General features: G+C 47.0%; 1 protein-coding gene across 8 annotated transcripts in view; it reads right to left on the bottom strand.

Annotated features, from left to right (window-relative positions):
* The window catches only part of ADCK1 (aarF domain containing kinase 1), a 161,724-nt gene that overhangs the window by 111,847 nt on the left and 33,069 nt on the right, over nucleotides 1-16,808 (bottom strand). For 7 of the 8 annotated variants that reach the window (XM_055361091.2, XM_004055523.5, XM_019010236.4 and 4 more), the window contains exons 2-3: nucleotides 3,824-3,969; nucleotides 443-526 (exon numbers count right to left, since the gene is read on the bottom strand). In XM_055361091.2, coding sequence (XP_055217066.1) covers nucleotides 443-526; nucleotides 3,824-3,958 — 219 coding nt within the window. In that variant the 5' untranslated portion in view covers nucleotides 3,959-3,969. Of the gene's footprint in view, nucleotides 1-442; nucleotides 527-3,823; nucleotides 3,970-16,808 lie in introns of those variants that run through there. The other variant, XM_055361094.2, reaches the window with a different exon arrangement.

The raw sequence follows: 16,808 nt of genomic DNA, 5'->3' as shown, positions 1-16,808 counted from the left end.
CAGAGCCTACATCCCTCCTGAGTCATCCCAGACCCTTGTACTCCCCAGAAACACACACTGGCCTCTCCCACAGCACCTTGCAAATTGATAACCTCAGTACCATGGCATCCAGCTTGATGACAGTCTGACAGCACCCCTCAGAAGCACTGAAACCTCTATGTGAAGGAGGAAGTGGTCCTCCTCTCCTTCCTTCCAAACCCTCAGTGGCCAATGCCCCCAGCCTCAATCCCCTACACTGCCCTCTGCCCAATTCCAGCTGTACACAGGAAGCTTCGTGGCTAGGCAGCTGCTTCAGGATTTATCCAATCCTAGGCCGGGCACAGTGGCTCATGCCTTTAATCCCAGCACTTTGCTGGGCTGAGGTGGGAGGATCACTAGAGCATAGCAGTTCAAGGGTTATCCAGTCCTGGCCTGGCTCAGATGGGTCCCATGGGTTACTTACCTTAGATCTCAGCTGCAAGTACTCCTCTGAGCCATAAGGGACACTCTTCAGGGAAGTGAGGTAGTCGTAACTGATGACAGCCGTCTGTGAACCAAGGCAGTGGAGAAAAGCTTAGCTCCTGGACATTAAGTACTACTACTCTGCCCAAACCTCGCAGTACAGGTCCCTGACACAGCTGCTATGTCTGGGGGAGTGGCCAGTCCCACCCCTAAGATGCCTGGCCCCTGGATCTTATTCTAGCTAGCTTCCTCCTGTCATTCAGGACTCTGTGCAAATGCCACCTCTGCAGGGGCCCACTCTAAAATTGCCCCTCTTACCTGAAACATTCAATTATTTATCATAACAAACCACCATCCAACATTACCTTGCTCATTTGTTTCCTTGTTTATGAACTGTCTCTTCCTATAAGCTTAAACTCTAAGCTCTAGAAGCACGGCGGCTTGTCCTTCCTGTCCATCACTTACCACAGCACCTTTTACACTGCCAGGCACATTGAGTAAATGCTCAATCAAAGCTACTTGAATAAAGTTGTTACATAAACTTAGCCCACTTCTCCACATCACAAATAAACATTATTTTATATGTATGTTTGCTCTAATAGCATAAGTCTTTTTTTTTTTTTTTTTTTCTGAGACAGAGTCTTGCTCTGTCACTCAGGCTGGAGTGCACTGGCATGATCTCGGTGATCTTGGCTCACTGCAGGCTCGGCCTTCCAGGTTCAAACAATTCTCCTGCCTCAGCCTCCCAAGTAGCTGGGATTACATGCACATGCCACCACACCCAGCTAATTTTTGTATTTTTAGTAGAGATGGGATTTCGCCATGTTGGCCAGGCTGGTCTCGAACTCCTGACCTCAGGCGATCCTTCCACCTCAGCCTCCCAAAGTGCTGGGATTACAGGCATGAGCCACCGCGCCTGGCCCTAATAGCATAAGTCTTGATTCTGTGTTCCCTTATCCAGAGTGAATCAGAAAATTCCAATCTCCACAATATCCTAGGCATGGAAGGGCCTTAGGGATTATCTACCCCAAACCTTCCTTTATAGAATTGAGTAACTGGGACCCTACAAGTTCAGGGACTTACAAAGTTGATATTAAGAAGAGTTTCTTCCTTTGCACTCTACAAAGCTTTATCCTATTCGACATATACTTGCTGGACACCAACCACAAGCAAGACTTGGTCACTGAGTAGTGTTCAAGGACAATCCAGACCAGAGCTCTGGCCTTTAAAAAATGGACAGCTTTGTGGCTGGTTTATAAAGTGTATCTTCCTCCTCCTTTCCAACTATTCAAATCTCTAAGATTCCATTCCTGATCCATATCTTCCTCCCTCCTTTCCAACTATTCAAATCTCTAAGATTCCATTTAAAACCTGCTTCTGGCTGGCCTGACGGTATTGAGTTATCTCAATTGATTGTTCACAGTCAGTCACAGATCAAACTCCTTGCTCTACTCTTTCTCCCCTTCTCACTATTGCACTTGACTAGTCTAAAAATATATATATATACAGGCCGGGTGTGGTGGCTCACACCTGTAATCCCACCACTTTGGGAGGCCAAGCCAGGCAGATCACTTGAAGTCAGGAGTTCAAGACCAGCCTGGCCAACATGGTATAACCCCATCTCTACTAAAAATACAGAAATTAGCCAGATGTGCTCACTTGGACCCAGGAGGTGAAGGCTGCAGTGAGCTGAGATGAGATCGCACCACTGCACTCCAGCCTGGATGACAGAGCGAGACTCTGTCTCAAAAAAATAATAATAATAAATATATATATATGGATTTGGATTGTTTTTTAACCTATTCCTGTAGGCATTACTCAACCATATATGTGTGTATACACACACACACACACACACGTAAAATTGGCCTGGAACAATGGCTCACACCCATAATCCCAACATTTTGGGAGACCAAGGTGGGCAGATTGCTTGAGCCCAGGAGTTTAAGACCATCCTGGGCAACATAGTGAAACCCTATCTCTACAAAAAAATACAGAAATTGGCCAGGTGTGGTGTCAGGCATCTGTGGTCCCAGCTACTCGAGAAGCTGAGGCGCGAGGCTCTCTTGATCCCAGGAGGTGGAGGTTGCAGTAAGTGGGTATCACACCACTGCATCCCAGCCTGGACAACAGAGCAAGACCCTGTCTCAAAAAAATAAAGATTTAAAAAAATATACATATATATATATATCATAAAATAAAACCTGCTACCCCTAGGATACCAATCCTGACTCCCAGGCCACAGCACTCACTCTAGTGTCTGACCATAGTAGCGGGCATCTGAATCACCCATCTTGGCACAATGCATGGATTTAGATTGTTTTTTAACCTATTCATGTAGGCATTCCTCAACCAGAAGCTACTTCGTAGCTGGGTCTAGGTGGGACAGTTTGTTTCTGCCCCTCAAAGCATGTAAGACAATGCTCGACCAAAAAAAGGCATTCGGTAAACACTTGGGAATTGTTTCATATTCTGTAGCCTGATTATCCAAAGTCTATCTGTCAGTATTGGTTCTAGGACTCGGCTCAGCCTTGAAGACAGGCACATCAGTGCCCTCCCCTGTGAGCCAGGGCTCAAACGACACCTGACAACACTGAGTATTAGGGAGATGGTCAGATGACAACCACAATAGACTGTGCATCAGATTGAATCTACACGAAGGGGAAGAAAGCTTGAGCTCATCCTGCAGCAGATAAAGGAGGAAAGCAAGCATGAGGCATGTGGCCATCTACCCACCGATGGGACAATTCTATAGGAATGTCTGGGAGAGTTGCTGTCAGCAGAATTAAGAGGACATGATCACACCAGGATAATGTTCCTGTTGAGCCACTGGAGAAAACCTCTAAACATAAAATATTCAACTCAGGTTCTCTGTCAGTTTGGAGACTGCAGGGGATCCCTCAAAGTTGTCTGAGGGCTAGACCATCTGGGTATGAGTCCTGCATCAGGAACCATTCATCCTAGCTCACTGGAGAGAGATCGAGTTTTCTAGTAGAATTTAATCAAAACTGTAAAGTCCTCCTTGCACATGCATTTACTGAAGAGCACAGCCCCTCTTGGTGTGTTGCTAAAATAAGATACAGAACCTAAAATGTAAAGGCTTCAGAACACAGACCCAGTGCAGTCCCATTCTATGTTACCTCAGGATCACAGGAACCCCTGAGGTACAGGAATAAAGGAATATGAGGTTGTGTGTTCAGGAATAAAGGAATATGAGGACACACATCCATATGTGTACACCTGTGCAGAAGGAGCTTTTGCACATATAAGGATACACAAGTATCTCCACATATGCATAACAGGCATGTCTATCTGCTACATGTATGAACACCTGCAAGTAATCCTGCAGCTTCTCTGCTACCCCCAAATGGGAAAAACCTACCGTGGCAACTGCTCTGCCCACCCTGACAGCGCCAAAGTCATTAGGGTCCAAGTACTTGTTACTGTAGAAGTAGATGCCAGAGGCAGCAAGAGCCATGCTGGTCCACGAAGCAAGCTTGAGAGCCTTTCTGGCCATGTCACCAGATCCTGCAGAAAAAAGGAAAGTTGAGAAAGAATAGCAGTTAAGAGTTTCATAGTTAGTCAAACTGAAGTTCAAATCCCAGCTCTACCACTTAGATTATATGACCTTGGGTCATTAATCTCACTGAGCCTTAGTTTCTTCGTTTGTAAAACAGGATAATACCTACCTCAAAAGTAGTTGGGATAAAATGAAATAATGTACATAAAACCCTTAGCATAGTACCTGGGGCAAGTCAGTCCTCAAAGTCCTTCCTTCAACAGTGCCAGGCACTGTTCTAGACATGGGGAAAGACAGTGAACAAAACAAAGTTCTTGCCCACTTGGAGCTTACACAGATAGATCACTATAGAATATCAGAGCTGGTATAAATGCTGACAAGAAAAGCAGAGAGAGGCTGAGCATGGTGGCTTATGTCTGTAATACCAACACTTTAGGAGGCCAAGGTGTGCAGATCACTCGAGTCCAGGAGTTCCAGACCAGCCTGGGCAACAAGACAAAACCCCGTCTCTACGAAAAATACAAAAATTAGCCAGGCATCATGGCACGTGCCTGTGGTCCCAGCCACTCAGGAGGCTGAGGTGGGAGGATGGTTTGAGCCTGGGAGGAGGAGACTGCAGTGAGCTGAGATCGTGCCACCACACTCCAGCCTGGGTGACAGAGCCAGACCCTGTCTCAAAAAAAAGCAGAGAGGGCTAAGGGATCAGGAGAGAGGAAGAATGTTATTTTAGAAGCAAAGCAGAAGAGCAGGTTAACCATCGCTATTGTGTCTATCATGATACCACAATGCACATACAGGCATCACTAGCCCACTACGCCCAGGTCAAAAGTGGTCAGGCCACAGCCAAAATGGCGGCTACTCAGGAGCAGCCAGGTGAGCCCTCTGTGTATGGTTGATTTTCAAAACATTTACTTTGGTTAGAGAAGACTACCCCTTGAGGCCCGGCATGGTGGCTCACACCTGTAATCCCAGCACTTTGGGAGGCCAAGGCGGGCAGATCACAAGGTCAGGAGATCAAGACCATCCTGGCCAACATGATGAAATCCTGTCTCTACTTAAAAAAATACAAAAAATTAGCCAGGCATGGTGGCGGGTGCCTGTAGTCCCAGCTACTCGGGAGGCTGAGGCAGGAGAATGGTGTGAACCCGGAAGGCAGAGCTTGCAGTAAGCCGAGATTGCACCACTGCACTCCAGCCTGGGTGACAGAGCGAGACTCTGCCTCAAAAAAAAAAAAAAAGAAGACTACCCCTTGTCTTGAATGGAGGCTCCTTGAGGGCACACACCATGACTCCATGACTGTCACTACTCTGCCCACTCACAGTCCTGTGGAGTGTTTTACAGTTAGAGGCTTAATGCCTACCTGCTGATTTGATCTGTTCAAATTCATACTCCTGGTCAATGTGACCTTTCCCCACCCTACTTGTACCTGCTCAGTTCACCAGGTGGCTGCACAGTCAGTCTTTGCCACCAGCGCACCCAACAGAGTGCTTCCCCTTCAATTCCTGAGCAATTTATGTCAGACTAAAGTCCATGACCACAGCTACAGCTGCCAGGAGAGAGGTGCCGCATGAGAGCAGCAGCATGCCACCAAGCCGCTTGCAGGCGCCAGCCTTGCACGCCTTGTACACCTTGTACCCTCATCCCTCTGCTCTGGAATGAGTCTGTGCCTGTCACCTCTCTGCTCTGTGCCTGTTTCCCCTTTGTATGGAAACTATTATTACAAACAAGCTTATCTTCATTTTATTTGTCTTTGAAACAGGGTCTTGCTCTGTCGCCCAGGCTGGAGTGCAGTGCCGCGATCTCAGCTCACTGCAACCTCCGCCTGCCAGGTTCGAGCGTTTCTCCTGCCTCAGCCTCCCGAGTACATGAAATAATGTACATAAAATCCTTAGCATAGTACCTGGGGCAGGTCAGTCCTCAAAGTCCTTCCTTCAACAGTGCCAGGCACTGTTGACATGGGGAAAGACAGTGAACAAAACAAAGTTCTTGCCCACTTGGAGCTTACACAGATAGATCACTATAGAATATAGTGGGCAGGTGGCCACCACCGTGCCCAGCTAATTTTTGTATTTTAAGTAAAGACAGGGTTTTGCCATGTTGCCTAGGCTGGTCTCGAACTCCTGACCTCAGGCAATCTGCCTGCCTCAGCCTCCCAAAGTGCTGGGATTACAGGTGTGAGCCACCATGCCCGACTCAATTTCTTTAAAGTCTACTTTGACTTATGCCTCATAACATAGCCACATTTTAAAAATATATATATATATATATTTACCATCTACTACCTGGAGATGGTGTCAGATCCCATGGGTTGAGGGCCCAGTCCCCAAGACTGCATCCCCCATTTCCCCCCACAACATCAGTCACAAGTCCAGGTCTCTGGAACTTCTGACCAACCAGCTTCAAGCTGGGGTTCCCACAACCCCTTCTTTGGGTTCGATCAAGCTGCTGCAGCAACTCACAGAACTCAGGTACACACTTACGTTTGCTGGCTTATTATAAAGGAGACTGCAAAAGATACTGATGAACAGATGTGCAGGGTCAGTTACAGGGAAAGGGCGTGAAGCTTCCAGGACTTCCCTAGGCGCACCACACTCCGCAAATCTCCAAGTGCTCAGCTATCAGCCCTCTTGGGTTCTTGGGTTTTTATGGAAGCTTCATGACATCAGCATTCCTTCCCTCAGTGTATAGGGCAGAACCTACTCTAGGGAGGGTTAAGATCCACAATCATAAAGGTGGGGAAAGACCACAATCCTGCCTTGGGGCAGGTGAGAGGAGGGCAGGAAAGAGATTCTGATTCCTAAGGCCTGGCCCTGAGGCCTAACACACATCAACAAAAACTGTAACAAGGGCTGTGGGAGTTATGAACCAGGAACAGCGGACAAAAACCAATATATATAATAACACCACAATAGTCCTTTTTTATAATTCCATTGCTCTTCTCTTTGGAACCTTCATTTCCTAATCTAGTATTTCTAAAGTATAATCAGAGGAACACCTGAAAAAATATTAGCCTGGATGCCATTTCAAAAATGCAGATTCCTGGGCCAAGAGAGGTAGCTCACGCCTGTAATTCCAGCACTCTGGGAGGACCAGGCAGGCGGATCTCTTGAGGTTAGGAGTTCCAGACCAGCCTGGCCAACATGGTGAAACCCCATCTCTATTAACATTAGCTGGGTGTGGTAGTACATACCTGTAGTCCCAGCTACTTGGGAGGCTAAGACATGAGAATCACTTGAACCCAGGAGGCGGAGGTCGCAGTGAGCTGAGATCGCACCACTGCACTCCAGCCTGGGCAGCAGAACGAGACTCCATCTCAAAAAAAAAAAAAAACAAGCCAGGTGCGGTGGCTCACACCTGTAATCCCAACACTTTGGGAGGCCGAGGCAGGCAGATCACGAGGTCACGAGTTCAAGACCAGCCTGGCCAATATGCTGAAACCTTGTCTCTACTAAAAATACAAAAATTAGCCAGGCATGGTGGTGTGCACCTGTAGTCCCAGCTACTCGGGAGGCAGGGGCAGGAGAATCACTTAACCCAGGAGGCGGAGGTTGCAGTGAGCTGAGATTATGCCACTGCACTCCAGTCTGGGCCACAGAAAGAGACTCCATCTCAAAAAAAAAAAAAAAAAAAAAATGCAGGTGCCTGGCTGGGGGCAGTGACTCATGCCTATAATCCCAGCACTTCCGGAGGCCACAGTGGGAGGATTGTTTGGGCCTAGGAGTTCAAGACCAGCCTGGGGAAGAAAAAAGGGAGACCCCATCTCTACAAAAAATTTAAACATTAGCCTGGAGTGATAGCCTACGCCTATAAGTCCCAGCTACTCAAAATGCTGAAGTGGGAGGATCCCTTGAGCCTAGGAGGTCGAGGCTGAAATGAGCCATGATCACGCCACTGCATTCTAGCCTGGGCAACACAGCAAAACCCTGTTTTAAAGAAAAAAAAAAAAAAAGACAAAACAAAATTTTAAAACGTTTTTTAAAATGTAGATTCCTGGGCCAGGCTTGGTGGGAGGCCAAGGCAGGAAGGTCAAGAATGCCAGACCAGCCTAACCAACATGGTGAAACCCCGCCTCTACTAAAAAAAAAAAAAAAAAAAAATTAGCTGGGCATGGTGTCACGTGCCTCTGTAATCCCAGCTACTCGGGAGGCTGATGCAAGAGAATTGCTTGAACCCAGGAGGTAGAAGTTGCAGTGAGCTGAGATGCTGCCACTGCACTCCAGCCTGGGTGACAGAGACTCCTTCTCAAAAAAAAAAAATTTAAAAAAATTTTTTTAGTAAAATAAAATAAAGGTAGATTCCTAGAGTCCACCCCATGGGCCACCGAACTACCAACTCTAGGGGTAAGATTCAAGAATGTGCATTTTAATAAGATAACAAGTGATTTGTCTGAAAGCTCAAGTTTGAGAGCCACACTTCTACTTTTTCTTCTTTTTTTTTTTTTTTTTTTTTTGAGAGTGTCTTGCTCTGTCACCCAGGCTGGAATGCAATGGCACAATCTCAACTTACTGCAGCCTTGACCTCCTGGGTTCAAGCAATCCTCCCATCTCAGCCTCCGGAGTGGGCTAATTTTTGTTGTAAAGATGGGGTTTCGCCATTTGCTCAGGCTGGTCTCCAACTCCTGAGCTCAAGCGATCCGCCCACCTTGGCCTCCCAAAGTGTTGAGATTACAGATGTGAGCTACCATGCCCAGAAAGGATTTTTGTTTTTTGTTTTTTTTTTCAGTAAAGAGAGGCTTCATTGTCTACCAATGGGTCAGAAAAAAAAGGGGTCAGGTGCAGTGGCTCACACCTGTAATCCCAGCACTTTAGGAAGCCAAGATGTGAGGATCATTTGAGTCCAGAAGTTCAAGACCAGCCTAGGCAACAGAGCAAAACCCCATCGCTACAAAAAATACAAAAATCAGCTGGGTGTGGTGGCATGCACCTGTTGTCCTAGCTACTTGGGAGGCTGAGGTGGGAGGATCGCTTGAGCCTGGGAGGCAAAGGTTGCAGTGAGCTGAGATTGCGCCACTGCACCCCAGCCTCAACGACAGAGTGAGACCCTGTCTCAGAAAAATAAAATTAAAAAAAAAAATAAATAAGGCTCGGCGTGGTGGCTCACACCTGTAATCACAGCACTTTGGGAGGTCGAGGCAGGCGGATCACCTGAGGTCAGGAGTTTGAGACCAGCCTGGCCAACATGGCAAAACCCTGTCTCTACTAAAAATACAAAAGTTAGCCGGGTGTTGTGGCATGCATCTGTAGTTTCAGCTACTCAAGAGGCTGTGGCAGGAAAACCACTTGAACAGGAGGCAGAGGTTGCAGTGAGCCGAGATTGCACCACTGCGCACTACAGCCTGGGTGACAGCATGAGACTCCTCAAAAAAAAAAAAAAAAAAAAAAAAAAAAAAACAGGAAAACAAAGAGAGGCTTTGCTGAAATTTAGTGTTCAACTTCACCAGTGAATATTCCCCAAAAACACGCCTCCCCTTCCCCAACACCAGAGGACTGTATTCACTCTACAAGGGTAATTGCAAGCAACGATTTTTAAGGAAATAATTTAAGAAACTCAGGCTGGGCACATGGCTCATGCCTGTAATCCCAGCACTTTGGGGGGCCAAGGTGGGCGGATCACAAGGTCAGGAGTTCGAGACCAGCCTGGCCAACATGGTGAAACCCCATCTCTACTAAAAACACAAAAATTAGCTGGGCGTAGTGATGCACGCCTATAGTCCCAGCCACTCGGAAGGCTGAGGCAGGAGAATTGCTTGAACCCAGGAGACGGAGGTTGCAGTGAGCTGAGACCATGCCATTGCACTCCAGCCTGGGCAACAAGAACACAACTCCATCTCCAAAAAAATAATAATAATAAAATAAAAGGCCAGCGCAGTGGCTCATGCCTATAATCCCAGTACTTTGGGAGGCCGAGGCAGGTGGATCACCTGAGGTCGGGAGTTCACTACCAGCCTGACCAACACGGAGAAACCCAGTCTCTAGTAAAAATACAAAATTAGCCAGGCATGGTGGCGCATGCCTATAATCCCAGCTAATCAGGAGGCTGAGGCAGGAAAATTGCTTGAACCCGGGAGGTGGAGGTTGCAGTGAGCTAAGATCACGCCATTGCACTCCAGCCTGGGCAACAAGAGTGAAACTTCGTCTCAAAAAAAAAATTTTAAGAAACTCACTCATTTCTTTCCCTAAACACAAATGCTCAATCTCTCCCAACTCCTGGGATCAGTTCCCACCTCTGCAAGAATGAGATTGTGATTTTGTAAATAAAAAGAATATGCAGCCGGGCATGGTGACTCATATCTGTAACCCCAGCACTTTGGGAGGCCGAGGCGGGCAGATCACTTGAGCCCAGGAGTTCGAGACTAGCCTGGCCAACATGGCAAAACCCTATCTCTACTAAAAATACAAAAACTAGCCAGGCATGGTGGCTCACTCCTGTAATTCCAGCTACTCAGGTGGCTAAAGCACAAGAATTGCTTGAACCCAGGAGGCAGAAGTTGCAGTGAGCTAAGATAACGCTACTGCACTCCAGCCTGGGTGAAAGAATGAAACTCTGTCTCAAAAAAAAGAATATGCAGTAGTATGCACAATAGCCAAGATGTAGAAACAACCTAAGTGTCCATCCACAAATGGATGAAGAAATTGTGAAATATATATATACACACACACACTATGGAATATTATCCAGCCATAAAAAGGAAGGAAGCCTGCCATTGGTGACAACATGGATGAACCTAGAGAACATTTTGCTAAGTGAAATAAGCCAGACACAGAAAGACAAATACTGCATGATCTCACTCTTAGGTGGAATCTAAAGAAGTCAAACTCTTAGAGGCAGAGGTTAGAACAGTGGTTACCAGGGGCTGGGAGTTTGAGGGAAATTAGGCGATATTGGTCAAAGGGTACAAAGTTTCAGTTACAAGATGAATAAGTTCTGGGGAATCTAATGTACAACATGGAAACTCTAGTTAATACTACTGTATTGTTTACTTGAAATTTGCTAAGAGAGCAGATCTTAAGTGTCTTCACCACACACACACAAAAGGGTAACTATCTGAGGTGATGGATATGTTGACTGATTGTGGTAATCATTACACAGTACACATATATCAAATCATCAAGTTGTACACCTTGAATAGATACAATTATTTGTCAATTATACCTCAATAAAGCTGGAAAATAATAAATTAAAAGAATAAATTAAAACCTTGCTTTCTAGCATGCTCTTTATTTCCTTGATATTTCTCTTTATGAAAATTTCCCTGTCCCCATTTTATTATGCCAATATTTTAATAAGCCAAGGATTATTTTTGGATGTTATCGTTGTTTTTCTTGCTGTTGTTGTTGTTGAGACAGGGGTTTACTATGCCACTCAGGCTGGAGTGCAGTGGTGCAATCACAGCTTACTGCAGCCTCAACCTCCTGGGCTCAGGCAATCCTCCCACCTCAGCCTCCCAAGTACCTGGGACCATAGGCACAAACCACCATGTCCGGCTAATATTGTTTTGTATCAATTTTGTAGTGACAGGGTCTCTCTATGTTGCTCAAGTTGGTCTTGAACTCCTGGACTCAAGCATTCTTCCCACCTCGGTCTCCCAAAGTGCTGGGATTACAGGCGTTGAGCCACTGCACCTAGGCAAGGATTCTTTTTGGACAGGAGAGCGTAGTGACGGATATCATGAACTCTGGAGTCCAATCAGCCCAGGTTTGAGTCCTGGCATGGCCACTTATGAACTGGGTGACCATAGGCAAGCTGCTAAATCTCTCTGAACCTCGTGATCTCGTCCATACACAAAGGGGATAACAGCAATACCTGCTTGATGGAGTGGTGGGAAATGAGATAAATCATGTAAAATGCTTAGCAAGGTGCCACCTACACAGTAAGAACTCAAGAGTGGCAGATGCTATTATCCTCCATTATTAGCATTAGTATTATTATCATTATTATTATCTCCTCACCCAGTGCCAGGCTTTAACAAATGCTCCCCTGCCTATCAGCTCCCAGAGGAATTCTGCACACCCTACTTCCAACATTCTAGGTGGCCCCCACTTAACCCTACCCTTTCTCCTTGCTCTCTACACCCTCAGCCTGGAGTATTTTCTGCTGAAAGGGGCAACAGGCTCACCCTCTACTTTGTTTCCACCGAGACACAGGTCCCTAATCAGATCCAGAAACCGACCTTAAATTAGACTGAGTGACTTAAGCTCCTTACACAGCTTCCTTCTTCAGTCAAGATCATGAGAGTGATCCAGGGACCCTTCCTGTGGGCATCCAGAGAAGCCCACATTAGGAAGGCAGTATGAAGAGACCGTGGGTAAAGAACCCAGCCTTGCCGGGCGCGGAGGCTCACGCCTGTAATCCCAGCACTTCGGGAGGCTGAGGCGGGCAAATCATGAGGTCAGAAGATCGAGACCATCCTGGCTAACATGGTGAAACCCCGTCTCTACTAAAAATACAAAAAAATTAGCCGGGCGTGATGGGGGGCGCCTGTAGTCCCAGCTACTCGGGAGGCTGAGGTAGGAGAATGGCGTGAACCCGGGAGGCATAGCTTGCAGTGAGCTGAAATCGTGCCACTGCACTCCAGCCTGGGAGACAGAGCAAGACTCCGTCTCAAAAAAAAAAAAAAAAAAAAGAACCAAGCCTCTGAACACCTTGAGTAAGTCACAACTCCTTGCAGCTTCTGCATAATTATCTATGAAGGGGAGCTCTTGAAAGTACCCACCTTCTAGGCTCATTGTGAGAATTAACTGGCCAGGCGTGGTGGCTCATGCCATTAAGCCCAGCACTTTGGGAGGCCAAGGTGGGAAGGTTGCTTGAGTCCAGGAGTTCAAGACTAGCCTGAAGAACACAGCAAGACCTCATCTCTACAAACAATAAAAAAGTTAGCTGGGCATGGTGGTGTGTCCCTGAACTCCCAGCTACTCAGGAGGCTGAGGTAGGAGGATCACTTGAGCCTGGAAGGTCGAGGCTGCAGTGAGTGTAGTGGTGAGTGCCACCGCACTTACCCTAGGCAACAGAGCAAGACTCAAGAAAAAAAAAAAAGTAATTAACTGAATACTACTTTAAGGCAATGCCTGACATATCCAGTAAATGAGACTCTCTTGTAATTTTTTTTTTTTTTTTTTTTTTTTTTTTTTGAGACAGAGTCTCACTCTGTCACCCAGGCTGGAGTGCATTGGTATGACCTCGGCTCACTGCAGCCTCCGCCTCCTGGGTTCAAGTGATTCTCCTGCCTCAGCCTCCTGAGTAGCTGGGACGACAGGCAGGTGCCAGCACGCCCGGCTAATTTTTTTTGTATTTTTATTACAGAAGAGGTTTCACCATGTTGGTCAGGCTGGTCTCGAACTCCTGGCCTCAGGTGATACTCCCACCTTGGCCTCCCAAAGTGCTGGGATTACAGGCCTGAACCACCACACCCAGCCTCTCTTGTGATTTTAAACCTCATTTATTTGTTTCTGAAAAGTCAAAAGTCAAAGAGCTTATGAAAAACTCCTAGCACCTAAGGAACCAGGATTTGGCATAACCTCAAATAATTAATAAACAGGGAGGCCAGGCACAGTGGCTCACACCTGTAAACCCAGCACTTTGGGAGGCCAGCAGGCAGATCACCTGAGGTCAGGAGTTCAAGACCAGCCTGGCCAACATGGTGAAACGCTGTCTCTACTAAAAATGCAAAAATTAGCCAGGCGTGGTGGTGGGCGTCTGTAATCCCAGCTACTCAAGAGGCTGAGGCAGGAGAATCGCTTGAACCCGGGAGGCGGTAGTTGTAGTGAGCCAAGGTCACGCCATTGCACTCCAGCCTGGGCAACAAGAGCCAAACTCCATCTCAAAAAATTTTTTGTATTAAAAAATAAAACATAAACAGGGGAAGTAGGCCATCATATCTTGCCTGAACTACTCAACCATTCTCCATTCCAAACTGACTTCTCCACATCCCATCTAATCTTTACTCTGCCACTCAAGTTATCATGGTCATCCTCAAGTGTATTCATACCATTCCTATCACCTCTCCAGCTACCACAAAGCCCAAACTCCTTGCAAGACACTCAAGGCCCACCAAATTCTTACCCCAACTTGCCTTTCCAGCCTTTTTCTCCCAAAATATACCTCCACACTCAATCCCTCATTATCCTTCCATGAAGCTTCTTGTGAGCCAATCACTCAGAATTCCTCATTCATTCCTCACTAGTCTAATTAGATACTGCTTTTATGGATAATGATTGGGTCTTATATCTGCCCTCTCCACTAGATCCAAAAGGAAGAATATGTTAACAAATAAATGAATAAATAACTGCAGTGGGCCGGGTGCAGTGGCTCACGCCTGTAATCCCAACACTTTGGGAGGCCAAGGCGGGTGGATCACCTGAGGTCAGGAGTTCGAGACAAGCCTGGCCAGCATGGTGAAACTCCGTCTCTACTAAAAATACAAAAATTAACCGGGCGTGATGGTGGGCGCCTGTAATCCCAGCTACTCGGGAGGCTTAGGCAGGAGAATCGCTTGAACCCAGGAGGCAGAGGTTGCAGTGAGCTGAGATCGCACCATTGCACTCCAGCCTGGGCAACAAGAACGAAACCCTGTCTCAAAATAAATTAATAAATAAATGTAGTGAATGTCTATAATTTTATGTTGCCTTGGCATCCATTTTGAACATAGTTTTAACTTTCTAAGGCCAGAGGCATGTTAAACCCTTGACAGTTTCAGTTCTCTACCTCCTCCCAGTTCCTCAATGTGATTGATCCAGAAATCTGCCTTAGACAATGCCTCCTGGTGACCACCCCACTATGGGACAGCTACCTACAACCTACTTTAATCACCCCACCAACCTGCACACCCAGCATGGACTGTGCAGATATACCACAGTGACCACCCCTCAGTCACTGTGTGACTCCACAGAACTCATGCCTGCTTATTGTAAACCCACCAATTAGAACTCCCCATGAGAAATCTGCCTGGCTTCACACTCTGGACCCCAAAAAAGGCTTTGGTGCACAGGTCTCCTCTCTTGATCTCTCTCTCCTCGCTCCCACCCACCTGCTGGTTGAACTGCCTGCTGTCTCCAGGCTTCCTATCCACCCTCATGGGCACCCTTTTCTCCAGTGGATCTGTCAGGAAAGGCTTCTGTTATTTCGTATGTTTTGTTGTGCTGCCTGTGTCTGTGGTTCACTTGACCAACACACCTGAAGTCAATTTCTGTCTTGGTCAGGTCTCTCTTAGAGAGTGACTCTTAGGCCAGGAGTGGTGGCTCATGCCTGTAATCCCAGCACTTTGAGAGGCTGAGGCGGGTGGATCACTTGAGGTCAGGAGTTCAAGACCAGCCTGGCCAACATGGGAAAACCTCATCTCTACTAAAAATACAAAAATTGCCGGGCATGGTGGTTCACGCCTATAATCCCAGCACTTTGGGAAGCCGAAGTAGGTGGATCACCTGAGGTCGGGAGTTCAAGACCAGCCTGACCAACATGGAGAAACCCCATATCTACTAAAAATACAAAATTAGCCGGGCGTGGTGGCACATGCCTGTAATCCCAGCTACTCGGAAGGCTGAGGCAGGAGAACTGCCTGAACCCCAGAGGCGGAGATTGCGGTGAGCCGAGATCATGCCATCGCACTACAGCCTGGGCTACAAGGGCGAAACTCCATCTCAAAAAAAAAAAAACAAAAAACGAAAATTAGCTGGGCGTGGTGGCGCACGGCTGTAATCCCAGCTACTTAGGAGGCTGAGGCAGGAGAATCACTTGAACCTGGGAGGTGGAGGTTGCAGTGAACCGAGATCACACCAGCCTGGGCAACAGAGTAAGACTCTGTCTTAAAAAAAAAAAAAAAGAGAGAGAGAGAGTGGCTATCTTAGGCCGGGCGCAGTGGCTCATGCCTATAATCCCAACACTTTGGGAGGCTGAGACGGCTGGATCATTTGAGGTCGGGAGTCCAAGACCAGCTCAGGCAACATGGTGAAACACCATCTCTCCTAAAAATACAAAAATTAGCTGGGTGTGATGGCATGCACCTATAGTCCCAGCTACTCAGGAGGCTGAGGCACAAGAATCACTGGAACCCAGGAGAAGGAGGTTGCAGTGAGCTGGGACCATGCCACTGCACTCCAGCCTGGGTGACAAAGCGATACTCTGTCTAAAAAAAGAGTGGCTATCTTGGTGGGAATAACCTGGACACAGGTCAGATGAGCCACAGGGCGTCTGCCAGTTTAAACAAGTTTACTGTGGGAGAGACACCTAGGCACAAGTCAGACACAGGCATTAGGCTGTCCAGCAGGATAAAGAAGTACTCCACGAAAGGCACACTGAAAAAGTCCACAACCAAAGCCCTTGGATTCCAGGCAAGGCAGAGCTAGATCTCTCTGGAGAGAGACCTCAAGACCAAATTAAAAGCAAATACAACAATACCACTGATAATTGAAACCACCTTCACAAAATTATGAGAGTAAGAAAATTTGCCGTAGTTGACTCCATCTTGCTTCTGACTTCCAACCTGTCCTTGCTCACTCCTGGGTATAGACCAAGCTAACTTCGGGAGGAATATAGTTTATAGTTTAATTTGAAAGCAAGGATGATAACCATCCCCCCCTAAAACTAATCCCTCTTGCTCAGAGACCTAAAACCACCTTTGTAAAACTAACAAGGCCAGGTGCAGCAAGTGGTTCACACCTGTAATCCCAACACTTTGGGAGGCTGAGGTGGGAAGATCGCTTGAGCTCAGGAGTCCAGACCAGCCGGGGCAACATAATGAGACCTCATCTCTCAAACTCCTGACCTCGAGCAATCCGCCCACCTCAGCCTCCCAGAGTGCTGGGATTACAGATGTGAGCCACTGCACCCAGCAACAAGACCTCATCGCTTTAAA

This window comes from Gorilla gorilla, chromosome 15 (genome assembly GCF_029281585.2).
Source record: "Gorilla gorilla gorilla isolate KB3781 chromosome 15, NHGRI_mGorGor1-v2.1_pri, whole genome shotgun sequence".
Classification (NCBI taxonomy): domain Eukaryota; kingdom Metazoa; phylum Chordata; class Mammalia; order Primates; family Hominidae; genus Gorilla; species Gorilla gorilla.
The sequence above is the reverse complement of the archived record's forward strand: the minus strand, read 5'-3'. Positions and strand labels throughout refer to the sequence as shown.